We start from the raw sequence: 13,274 nt of genomic DNA on the forward strand, positions 1-13,274 counted from the left end.
AATATACTAGAATTCGCTAGAATGTAAAGTATTCATTTCCCTTACTAAGATCTTAGGCAAAGCAATAAAATTTCCCTCCATCCAACAAAATAAATACTTAAATATGCTTTCTTTCACTTTTGCCCTGCCCTCTGCCCCAGTTCTCCATCATGTTGACATCATCTCGTTTGTTGGAATTAAATTGTGTTTGATATTTATTCTTTCCTAAAATTGTCTTTGCATTTAAGATAGAACTTAACTTGTTACCAAATTAAAGTGTCTTTTTTCTCTTTTAACACTCAAAAATAGCACTCTTCAGTAATTTTAATTCAGTGCTGCTGTTTTGCTGTTGATAAATATGAGATTTATTTAATTTTTATTTCTTCAAACATTGCTTTAGCAGTGCTACTCAAAGTGTAATACAAAGACCAGTAACTACACATAAATTGTTTCTTAACAGTTCTTTATGAGAGAGTACAGAAATAGAGTGTCACAAAACTTTTAGAGAAAATCGACAGCTATTTTTCTCATGTTGAATCTAATAATAAAGTAATTGTCACTTGTAATAGCATATCTTTGGTTTTTATTCATGCCATTTTTTGAGTCTGTGATATATTCTTGTGTGTGTGTGTGTGTGTGTGTGTGTGTGTGTGTATATATATATATATATATTACTTGCTTTATAGCAAGAAGCAACACTTACAACAAAACATGAACATGGGTCTTCTCTTTGGATTATTTGAGAAACACAGCTTGATGTCATCAGAAACTCTGATTATGGAGACTCATGAAATCTGAGACGCTTGGGTCTCATAATCAGTGGTGCCAGAGACCACTCATCAGGACCAGAGTCCTGGAGCTTACCAAGAACAGGCTACTCAGTGTAAGATTGTTTTCTATATCACTATTAAACTTATGCAGATGGGGAGAGCTCCATGGATTTAAGTTTGAAGTAAGGATAGAGAATGGCAGAGAATTTGTCCTGAGTGAAGGAAAAGATGTGCATACCATCAATCATGTTATAGAAAGAAATGTCATTATCTTCATAATCTAAGAAAACCACAATCTTCTGCGGACACTCTTCTGTAAGAGGCTTTTCTAGAAGAACTTTTTGTGACTCACAGGCAAGAGCCCTGAATTCACCTTTCTTCTTCTCTAAGACTCTAAATTTCTTCATTGATGGTTTTGTTAATGGTGCCATCTTTTCTTCGTTTGTTTCATAAACGCCTAGCACCCACTCATCATTGTCCTCGACATCTACCTCCCAATAATATCTCCCTGTTGTGAAACCTTTCCCATCAAGAGTGAGGAGGTTGCAATCTCCTTTATTATCAGCAAGAGGAAGATCCTGTGTTTCCTCTCTGCCATCTTTTTTTCTCTTTGGATCAGAATTGTTCTGGTGAAAAAGTTCATGATTTAGATTCACAGGAGCTGAAAGAAGGAAAAAATATCCACCATCGTATCTTTCAGAAAGCTATTGTGCAAGTGAATCCTTAAAGAAACAAAATGTGGAGCTGAAGGAGAAACAGCATCTCTGCTTTGGGTGTGTGTTGGGAGGTGGCTCTGCTCTGACCATGCATTCTAGGCTACTAGATCCATTTTATCTGTTCTTGGTGCACTGGCAGAGTGCCAGGCTGATCCAGGGCTTGCATTGATTACTTGAGAATATTATTATTTCCATGTTCTCTATAAATTAGAACCATGTTCCTCAATTAGCAACAGGTTGCACATAAACTAACCTCTTTTTAAAAAGCAACTGAATACTTTTGCCATTTTGAACACTTTTTACTTAGGGTCTCCACAGCTGACAGACTATGTTCATTTCGGTTTCCAGGAACAAGTAGATCCCACAAATAAGAAACCTGGACCAAAAGGTGAAGGTGGAAACAACCAGAGTAGCTAATTCTAGCAGCAACTTTCAGTTCACCTGAATAATGGTGACTTTCTATTTTCAGCTGGAAGATGGTAATGTGAAAAGAAGACAATAGATCAGAGGGCAGGTTAGAAGGGAGCCAAAAATATAAAACAAAAGGCACTTACCAGGCTGGAAATATTCCTTTCTCCAATCTGAAAAAGAGCAATGTAAATTGAGCCTGGGAAGAAATGTATCCATGGAATGAAAAGGAAAAAATACTTCCCACCCTGGCTCATTATTTTCTCCTCCCAATTCTCCTTACTACATTCACTAATCCTCTCAAATTCTGCTAATATCCAAAAACTAGTACAAGTTACTGCTTTCTATACTGCCTCAGTTAGGGACTCTGCCACAATGCAGCCTGGTGCTGGGGGACTAATCTTCTCCCACCTGAGCCAGGTTTGAAGAACACCTAGAGTAGCTCCTCAAGGTATCCAGGCACTGTGATCTGAAGATCTGTGTAACCCCCTCACTGCAGATGGGTGCCATGAAATGTCCTTTTATTCTGTTTTATTTGTTTTTTTTTCTAGCCTATGACCCTTTCAGAGTAGTGCTTTTAGCTTGTGGCTAAGGCCTTTAGATAGTCCCCTACTATTTTCACCACTGTAGTCAGATTTTTACATTTTTTTCTCCAGAATCAGATTCTTCATGTGGAATAGAACTACATTTTTTTTCTTCCTAGGGTTGCTTCTCTCATAATGGGACTGGTGATTTTATTTATAGATTAGATATATTCATTAATCTTGGGACAATTGACAGGTAAGGACTTATCCATAATTCTTAACAAGTGAAGTACTGTGATATTTAGAACCTATATGCCTCATGAAGAACATCCAATACCGTGTATTCCATCTTCGTCATCTTAGAGACAAGGGGATTGAAGTCAAGAAAGAGAATGACCTGATTCCTCAGTTGTAATTGGTAAGAGTTGTAACTAAAACTCACATGTCCTCCCCCTTAGTACTTTGTTCTCTCCTTAAATCATAAGAACACTTATTAGGCTGTGTGTGAAGGTCTGATTTCTAGCTTACCTTTACCCCAGTGGACCTTTAATTTAATTTCCGTAAGATCAGAGATAATGGCTTATACCACCAACACATAGCACAATGTTTGGCATATAGAAATTGCACAATAATACGTTAAATGAATGACCTAGCATGTTTACGAAGTCTAACTCAATATTACACTCACAATCACATGTTCACACATACACACACTTGTAAATTCATACAATACATAGACATGGATATTAGAAGTTATAAAATTAGCTAATTCCCCCAATAGCAGATAAACATATTTTTACAAATGATATTAAAATATTTTGAAAATGATTTTCAAAGTTTTTAAACCTTAGTTTCTATGCATTTTTACTTTATTTTGAATAGGCAAAATAAGTAAAATAATAGTGTATTTTCTCCAAATTTAAAATGTATTATTTGCTCTTTTAAACATTATTTGCAATATAAAAATGCTGACATAATTGGGTATTCTTTATTCTTCTCAAATTTCATCAAAATCACTCAATTCTTATCCTTCCTTCTCCTAGGTGGACTGATTAACAATTCATGTCAAATCCTACTCCCGCCAGGTTGCTATGGACTTTACCATTAAAAGTTATTTCTCCTTTTTTCTTAGTTCTAGAAAACAATTATTGGAACCTACAATACAAAGTATCACACATAGGTGCCAAATACATTTTCACAACTTACAAGTACACAGATGTGCATGTGTGTGTGTGTGTGTGTATGTGTGTGTGTTTATTTATTTATTGTACTGGAGATTGAACACTTAACCACTGAGCCACATTCCAAGCCCTTCTTAATTTTTTTTTTTTTTTGAGACAGTTTTCACTAAATTGCTTAGGTCCTTGCTAAATTGCTGAGGCTGACTTTGAATTCATGATGGTCCTGCCTCAGACTCCCAAGTTGCTGGGACTACAGGTGTGTTCCACCATGCCTGGCTCTTTTGTCTCTATTTATCATGCTCATAATAACAGAAGCACTTGGGAAGATTTACTACCCATGATTAACTTACCAGGATATATCAGGGCCTTCTTCCAATCTAAAAAAAAAAAGAACAAATCCAAGTAAAATAAGGGTGGGAGGACATTAACCTGTGACCTCACATTTTTTCCCTTTTCTCCTATTTTTCTTCCACTACTCATCCTTCAGTCATTTGGTCTTTTCCTCTAAGGAGAGGGAGCTAAGGAAGTGTTTGTTCTTTTAAACATTATTTGCAATACAAAAAATGCTGCCATAATAGGGTATTCTTTATTCTTCCCAAATCTCATCAAAATCATTCAATTCTATTCCTTCCTTCTCCTAAGTGGATTGATTAAAAATTCATGTCAAATCCTACTCCTGACATCTATTGACAGGCATCTGGGTTGATTCCATTGGCATTGGGGCCTCAAGTGGTGTGGGAAACACTGTCTCTTACCTTCGCGGTACAATGCCCTTCGTCGTTCTGAAAGAAACGACATTCAGTGAGAGATCCAGAAGAGATGTGGAAAGGGGAAACAAATTTTACAGTAGACATGGGAAGAAGCAAGACTCACCAAGCTCTGCCTTGAGTTTTTCTAAAAGAGAAAAATATAAAATCCATCAAATTGAGTTTAGCTGCCCCTGAGTTTGGGAAGTAGCTATATAAATTAGGTTGGGCTTTTTAGGGCCCCATGATTTTTTTTAGTATAACTTTTTTTTTTATTAGAACTTCCTGGTTATATGTAGTAGTTGGGTTTATCCTGAAAAATTCATACATGCATGGAAATTGATTTTAGTTCATGATCCCCCCCTTGTCCCTCCCTCGTTTCCCTCTCATCCTCTTCTCCTTTCTCCTTCCTGTATTCTATGAGTCTGTCTTTCACTTGTCTATTAATTTGTATTTGAGTGGTTCTTTAAGTTATTTTATCCTTCCCTCTCCATTTATTTTATTTTATTCTAGTTTCCACATATGAGAGAAAATATTTGCCTTTTGAGTTTTTGAGTTCAGCTAATTTCACTTAGCACAATATTCTCCATTTCTATCCATTTATCTGCAAATGCCCTAATTTCATTCTTTATAATGGCTGAATAGAACTCCATTGTATATATACACCACAATTTCTTAATTCATCCATCTACTGACAGGCATCTGGGCTGATTCCATAATTTAGATACTATGAACCTTGCTGCTATGAATATCAATGTGGCTGTGTTGCTGTAGTATGCCAATTTTAGATCTTTGGGGAAAATACCCAGGACTGAGATAGCTTAGTCATATGGTGGTTCCATCCCTAGCTTTTGAGGAATCTCTGAACTGCTTTACAGAGTGTCTGTACTAATGTTTCCATTGATGCAGTCCTACAAACAACACGAGTGTTCCTTTCTCCCTACAACCTTGCCAGAATTTATATTCTTGTATATTCAGAATTTGTATTCTTGATCATTTCCATTCTGACTAGAGTAAAATGTAATCTTAGTATCATTTTGATTTGTATTTCCCTGATTGCTAGATATGTTAAACATCTTTTTTTTCATATATTTATTGACCTTTTGCATTTCTTCTATTGAGAAGTTTCTGTTTACATCTTTTGAGGGACCCATAATTTATATGAAGCAATTAGCAAGCATGTGTGTCCAATCTAAACTGATCAGCACTAAGAAAAGTTGCATGGGAGGTGCCATAGGGTCACAGAGGAATAAATGTCCATACTTCATGGGTGTTTTAGAATTGTTTATGTATTTCTAAAGCTTATTCCTGAAGGATAAGTAGGAAGAGAAGCTAGGGAAAGACATTTGCACAAGGAGAAACAGACAGGCTTGGTAACAGGCATGGAAGAGCAAGGTATAGTTTGAGGTTTGAGAAGCCACACTTTAGAGGCCTGATGTTCACTGCCAACTGATTTTCTCATGTGGCTTTCTCCTTTGTACAGGACTCCTAGCCCTGTGGAATGTTTGATATCCTGTGTTTCCCTTGAGGTCCTTTAATAAACTGAATTCCCCATCCACCCTATACTGTAGCTCCTCCATGAACTGATTTTCCCTGCTGCCCCAATTTACCTCGAATCTTAAGTGCCTCTTCCTTTTCATTCCTTATCTGTTGTATTTTCTGAGATTCGTTTTCCTTTTCCTTTATTTCTCTGTCTTTGGCTTGATGTTCTTTCCAACCAATGTAGCTGATCCCAATGAGCAGAAGCACCAGGACAGGGACTGTCCCAGCAAGGGCTGCTTTCCATGGAGACATCCTGGGGAAGAAGGGCTCTGAGAGGAGTATGTAGACCCAGTCAGAGACTGTCCTGGACGAAGCCCTTCCCTCCTTCCTAGGCTCCTTTCCTTGTCCTCCCTTTGCTTACCATACCCTCCTTGGGTTTCACTAACCTGGGAGGAAGATGGATGACACCTTTTCCTGACCAGAGAGAGGATTTTGGATGGAGCAGGTCACATTGCTCAGGGAGCTGTCTGTGACCACAAGGGATGATTTCACATGGAAGAGCCCATCCCAGTCTTGGGTCTGAGACTCAGAGAGGGATGGTAGCTTGGCTCCTGCCATGTCTTTCCATTGTACCTTGGGGCTTGGGAACCAGCCCCCTGAGGAACACAGCACTTGGATACCACCTTCCTTGGGTCCTGTCATGTGAACATGAGGGATGGAGCCCAAACCTGAGGAGAGAAGGCATGTATGTAAGGCCTGTGGTCCTTGTGGCTGAGAGGCCCTGAAGCTGATAGCTGAGTTGTCCTTCACTAGCCTGATGAGAAACCTGGAGCAAAGAGGTCAGCATTAGGCTGACATGTGACTCATTTTGGCATGCACTTCCTGCCTTTGCACTGTGCTTGGACTGAAAAAGCTTTTGGGTCATTCTAGGAAGAGAAAAGAATAAGAACAAGTAAAACTAGAAAATAGTTCTAGTTTTATTGTTTACTTTTATCTCTTGATTGGGTGAAAGTTAATGTTTCAAGGCATCAATGTTTATTACTCAATAAATTTTCTGGGGTCTTATAGAATGTCAAAGGATGTTCAGAAATGTTAACTTCTTTAATATTTAAAAGCTAATAGAGTTCACAAGTCTTATCCTCATTGTATAGTTTAGGAAACTGATTGTCTAAAATCAACATATCCAAGATCCTAAACCACACCAGGTTTGGAATCTAGAGGCCCTCACCTTGCCTTTTATCTTACATTATCACCTAAGCTACTCACCAAGTTACATACCTATGACAGTCAATTCTATAATGGCCTCCTGTGAGATATCACCATCTTGAAAACGACACCAGTACTGGCCATTGTCAGAGGCCTTCACGTGCTGTATCAGCAGGGCCACGTGCCCCTTGCTGATGGAGTCTCCCACCAACTTGGTCCTACCGCGGTACTCCAGCATCTGTTCTCCACTTTGTTCCTGTCCATTCTGGACTACCAGCACAGCTGGGGAGATCTGGGCACGGTACCACCAGATGTGCATGCGGGCTGCACTCTGTTCAGGATACAGCTGGCAGGGCAGGGTAACATCCTCCCCAAGCAAGGCCATGATGGGCTCAGCTGGTCCATTCACAGAAAACCCAGATACTACATGGGGATCAGAGACAGATTGGAGAACTAGTTAGGGTGGAATGAAAGGAAAAACACATTTTCTTATTTAGGGACTCAAATATATTTCTTCTTTGTATTATATTCCAAAAAAAGTAAGATATATTTTAAATTTATATATATATAAATTTAAATTTATATATGTATATATATACATGTATATATACACACATATTTAAGTATATACCCTTAATATATATACCTACTTAAGTATATACATTTAAATATAAATCACATCTTTCATAAACTAAATTGAATATACCTGTGTGTGTGTGTGTGTGTTTGTGTGTGTTATCTATCTTCTTCAACTGTATTTCCCTCACTCTCTACCAACAGATTACATTAATTTCTCTGGAAGTAACAACTCTTGTTAGATTGACATTTGGAAAGATATATATTTCCTATACATTTACAAATAGTAATTATTAATAACTTCTGCAAAATCTATGTCAAAGCGATTTATTGAGAAATAAATGTGGCAAAGTAACTCATCTATTTCTCTCCTTACTCATTCCTTTGTCTTCTAACACTCTGCTTCTGGGAAGGTAAGAAGTCATTTCTGACCCTGAGATTTAGGTTGCTGTATACTGGTACAGTAGATAAATTATCCCAAGATAAAAAGTGGAATTTTAAGGTGAGGTAAGCCTTTTTGTTTTGGGAAATAACAATAAAGGCTTAGAATCACAGAGAATTATTTTAATTAAAATCACTTTCTTGTGATGGGTGGACTTAGAGGCTTCTAGCTTAGGTATTAAGAGTCAGGCACCTCTTGCCAGTAAGGACAGTTGGATTCCTAAAGGAGGAGAGAAGAAGAATGAGGGCCAAAATAGGGACCTTGTATGAATGATAAAATATGCTCTTTCCTCAAGTCGCTTCAGCTGTTTGCCTGAAAATTATTTTCTGTAAAAATCTACAATGGCTGAAAGGTAAGTGGTGCTCCCTGGGCAAAAGTGACATTGGCAGAGGCACAACATATTATGGATATTGTGAGCGGTCAGGACTTATGGGCCTACAATGAAATGTTGTGATCTGGGATGGGATAAGTTCACTAAGGGTAGTTTTATTGATGGCCAGGAGGCCTTAGTACAAAAGGCAAGGGCATATGAAATTAGAGGAACTGGCCATGGCCATCTTGTCCCAGAGAGTGTGGGTGTGGCATTCCTGGGCAAAGAGCATTGTAGGGGTTTTTGTGCTAGACTGAGGCCACACTCTCTTTTCCATTCTTGCATAAAACCCAGGGTATTATTATAACACAAGGGATATGTGTTCATTGCTGCCTGATACCAGGGTGTTGGCATAAAAATTATGTAGGCAATTCAATTTAGAAAAGATTATGTAAGGGGCTGGGGTAGTGGCTCAGTGGTAGAGCACTTGCCTAGCATGTGTGAGGCACTGGGTTTGATTCTCAGCATTGAATATAAATAGATAAAATAAAGGTCCATTGACAACTAAAAAATATTTTTGTTAAAAAAGAAAAGAGTATTTAACATTATGTGTAGCCACAATGTGGTTAAAAAAATCATTGTTCCATATAAATGGGATCGTTATATATCAATTTCTACAAAAAAAAATGGACTTTCAACCATTTTGGTACACATAATCAGATGTACTTAATTGTTTTTTACAGACTATTCCATCATGTTCAAGATTTTCCTATGTGGGTGCACATTTACATTACTTCCAACTTCTTATTACTACAAACAGTCCTGTAGTAAGTATAATACACAAACACATAGAAAAGCACTTCTATAGAATAATCATAGGATTACTGGGTCAATGAGAACAGACATAAAAATTTTGATATCACCTAACTGACATCAAATTAAGGAGATTGACAAAAATGTCATTCTTGTGATCTCACATGTGGCTTCTCTCTAAACCAAGAGTCTGAAAATTTTATCCTGAGAGGTTCTTTCATCTTATGAAAGAGGGACTCATGTCTCAGAGAGAATAAGTGATTTTTCCAAGATTATAATTCAGTAGAGTTCAGGAAACTTGAGTCTAAATTCTGTGTACTCCATCCATCTTTCTTGGCAGTGTGAATATTACAGAGTACAGCTCAACAAACAGACACATCAAAAGCCTACAGCCTAAAATCACCAATATTCAGCAAAGATTTTGATCAATATTATAGCTCTGAGATTCATAAGGTCTACCCAAAGAAGTAAGGGGCTTTGATATGAGGGAGTTTTCTTGGCCAATGAATGACCAAGTGTTTTTCATTTATGTCACAGGCACCTTTGAAAACAAGCCAATAAATAAAAGCATGAGGCAAAACACTGACCTGTTGAGCACTGTATGGACACCAGGAGAAGGAGAGAGAGGAGGGAGCCAGCTGGAGACAAACCTGGAAAACTCACCATCTTAGAGCAGAAGGAAAGGTTCACTGTGACCAGCAGATACTCTGTAGGAGAAGGTGGTGAGAAGGTTCTAAGGAAAAACAAAAATAAACAAACCCTCCCACACACACACAAAAAAACACCTCCTCTGTTCAAAGACTTAGCTTTATCCACAGATTTTTGACTGTTTCTCCCTCACAGACCTGAATACAAATGCCACCAACTCCTATTTCCTCCCCAGTGGGTTTTCCTTCTCCCTCTTTCTTCTGAAAACCGTTTCCCCAGCAGCTGTAGTAAATAGCAAATCATTCTGGTATGCTCTGTTAACTCTCTTGCTTTTCTGTGGGTTCCTCTTCTCCCCAGGTCACTTTTGCAATGGAAAACCCTGAGTTCAATGCTGAGAAACAGTCAGTCACAGAACTATTCCCCTTAGCTAATCTATCTTCAGTCTTCTTGCATTTGTTTCTTTCTTTATTTACTTACTTGATTTTTTACTACAAATAGCTCTTGTGTTTTAATTCCCAAGAGAGACCTTTTCTCACTATATGTCTCCAAATTCAAGCCCCTCTTTCTTCAGGTTCGTACCCCCCACTGACACCTATATATCACCACACATTTCTCTCTTACCGTCTCAATGAAGCTGATGGACTCCAGGAAGCTCTGATCCCCTGAGCAGCCTACAAACCTTGTTCCACAGACTGTCTGCACCTGGTTATTCTTGTGGTCAGCACCCAAGCAACAGTTTTCCAAACCATCAATAAAGAGGGAAAATACTCTTATAAAGAGGAACACACAGGGAAGCCAAGAGTGCTTCTAAAGTGTGCTTCTAAAGTGAGTCTAAAGAGAAAATCATAGTCCATCTCCTTCTTCTCAGTTACTTTGAAAGTGGAAGTAATAAAACTCACTTCAGGGACTTTGGAGTGGGTTGAGCTACAGAATGATAGGAACTAGAACTTGTGCCTTTGTTGAAAATGCTCAGTGTACTTCCTTCTTCCACCTGTATAATTCTGAAAGCACAGTTTTCAAGAAGGAATTATCCTGTGTGTGACATTCAGATCTGTGGTTCATCAATGATTATCTCACAAAGTTAATTGATTAGTAAGTAAAACCAAAAGAAAAATACTTCTTACCATACCATAATTGACTTTGGAGGGTATACTCAGAGCTGTGCAGAGGAAAGTCAGAGCTCAGAAATGGAGATCTCTGTGCTTTAAGAAACTTAGGGGTCCCAATAAAAGAATAAAAGTGATAACACAATTACAGTGATAACACAAGTACAGTGTTGAATGTAGGATGTGCTCAAAAGAAGTTTTCTTTCCATTTTATCTTTCCAAGTTTAATTCACATTTCTTCATATCATCAAGGATTACAGATAATCAGAGACACAGATAGCAATTGCGTAAATACTAGTGTTAATCCACTAATAGTCTTCCCAAAGTTATACCACAATCTTAAATAAACTCTCTTCTTATCTTTTATTGATTTTATTATTTTTTAAAATACATGACAGCAGTGAAATGCATTAAAATTCTTATTATACATATAGAGCACAATTTTTCATATCTCTGTATATAAAGTATGTTGACACCCAATTCAAGTCTTCACACATGTACTTTGTATAATGATGTCCCAGTGAGGTACTTTGGGCTTTTTATGAAATCAAATACATACAGATATAATTTGCATGCAATGGATGAAAATGCATGGTTTTTGTTCAGATTTCAAAAATGCTTATACTAATGCAACCACCATCTTGATCAAAATATGGAGCATTTCTTTCTCTTGAAAATTTCCCTCATGTTTGCTGTCAGTCAATGTAACTCTGAAGAGACAAACATTCTGATACAAATTATGATACAAATCATGGTAACTTTGTCTTGCCTAAAACTTCAAAAATAACAAAATAGGAGCAATACATATGTGTGCATTTGTATTTGAATTTTGGAAAAACAAAATGTTTTTTGAGAATCAATCATGTTGTGTGTATCAGTATTTTGTTTGTATTTATTGCTGCATAACATTGCATTGTATAGATATCCTATCATTTATTCCTTTACAGGTCTCTTCAGGGTTGCTTTCCTTCCTGATTCATAGCCTCCTCCCTCAATTTAGGTACTTTCATATCACACTAGGTAGCCCTCCTCCCCAAGGCTACCCTGTCTCCCTTGGGTTCTGACACCACACCTAACAGTTTTATCTCTGAAATACAGAGCAATTCAAAGGGAAAACTGAAGGAGTTAATACATTATTTACCTCTTGTTTGTTTTGAAATGTATAATGAATGTCTATGTGCATATTCTATTCTAAAATGTAAGAAAAATAATACATATTTCCAACAAAGATGAAAAATAAACTTGAAAAACTCATATTCAAATGTTAGAAATTTTCTCCAATAATGGGGAACTAGGTAAAATTGAGTTATCTGTGGGGAATATTGAGGGAATTACCCTGAGTACATACGTATCCAATGTTTGTGTATTTTAGAGAGAAAGATGTTGAAGAAGATCAAGATAGAAGAAAAAATCTACAAATTTTTATTGATTTCAAAAATCAGCAGTTTTAAAAAACAGTATGAATAGTTTTTTTTTCCTATTTGTTTAAGAAATATGAAATAATAGACTTCTAGGCCAAAAAAATGATATTTATTTCTGGGAGGTGAAAATATGGATGTTTCTGCCTGTAATTTTACTTATCTCTAATTTTCAGATTTTTCTAACACAAAAATTAAAGAATAATGAGTATAAAACAGATTTTTACATATATTCAAATGTGAATGTTCCAGTGCAGTTGTCTCTCAGGGATAGTTTGAGTCTGATTTAAAATTTTAAATTGTTTTCCAGAAGCATAATGACACCATCTATACCCATGTCAAATCCCTTTGTGGAAAAGTAAACCCAATAAGATTAGATATTTAAACAAGTTTTAAAAGGACTACTTGAAATGAATAAATATTTGGGTATTTACTTATATAGGCAGACCTGGAAAAGCTTTGCTATTCTAAGCCCAGTGGAGGAGGGGGTTAGATGAGCTATTGTGTCTACTAACCAATCTTAATTGCTTTAAAAGGATTTCTGTTAACCAAATGCTATGAGAAATTGTTGGATCTTATCAAGCCATGAAGTAAATATTTGATATAGCATAGTTATTATACTATTTAAAACCTCTATAACTTCACTTATCCATTCTGTAATGATACTATTAATTTCTGCTTATTTGTGATTTTAAATTTCTTTTTGAGTTCCCAGTTGATTACATTTTTGCATTCTGCTATTATTGCAAGTTATCTGTTCTTAATGAATATCCATGTTTTACAGGGAAATCTTGTTACTTTGAATGCTTTATAAAATTTATTTTAATTTTAAAATTAATGTTATTCCACATATGATTTTGTTAGAATATGTCTAGTTTGTATTTATTTAATTCATATTTTGCTCAGTCTCTCTCTCTCTCTCTCTCTCTCTCTCTCTCTCTCTCTCTCT

At 36.7% G+C, this 13,274-nt stretch overlaps 1 protein-coding gene across 1 annotated transcript; it reads right to left on the reverse strand.

Annotated features, from left to right (window-relative positions):
* Nucleotides 1-645: 645 nt before the first annotated feature.
* Nucleotides 646-10,660, reverse strand: LOC107143599 (butyrophilin-like protein 1). Its single transcript, XM_048805737.1, has 10 exons — nt 10,423-10,660; nt 9,741-9,860; nt 7,085-7,435; nt 6,253-6,534; nt 5,935-6,135; nt 4,452-4,472; nt 4,334-4,360; nt 3,929-3,955; nt 2,020-2,046; nt 646-1,410 (listed from the first exon to the last, which is right to left on the reverse strand). The coding sequence occupies exons 2-10, from the start codon at nt 9,817-9,819 to the stop codon at nt 893-895; spliced, it is 1,533 nt and encodes a 510-aa protein (XP_048661694.1). The 5' UTR covers nt 9,820-9,860; nt 10,423-10,660; the 3' UTR covers nt 646-892.
* Nucleotides 10,661-13,274: the final 2,614 nt, after the last annotated feature.

This window comes from Marmota marmota, unplaced genomic scaffold, assembly GCF_001458135.2.
Source record: "Marmota marmota marmota unplaced genomic scaffold, marMar, whole genome shotgun sequence".
Lineage (NCBI taxonomy): Eukaryota > Metazoa > Chordata > Mammalia > Rodentia > Sciuridae > Marmota > Marmota marmota.

What these genes read in the sequence shown, in the direction of transcription:
- LOC107143599 (XM_048805737.1), bottom strand. Translation starts at nt 9,819, where the DNA reads ATGGTGAGTTTTCCAGGTTTGTCTCCAGCTGGCTCCCTCCTCTCTCTC. An exon ending in AGAGGCACTTAAGATTCGAG is followed by an intron (nt 4,473 to 5,934) that starts GTAAATTGGGGC and finishes TTTCTCTTTTAG; the next exon opens with AAAAACTCAAGGCAGAGCTT. An exon ending in AAGGGCATTGTACCGCGAAG is followed by an intron (nt 3,956 to 4,333) that starts GTAAGAGACAGT and finishes TTTTTTTTTTAG; the next exon opens with ATTGGAAGAAGGCCCTGATA.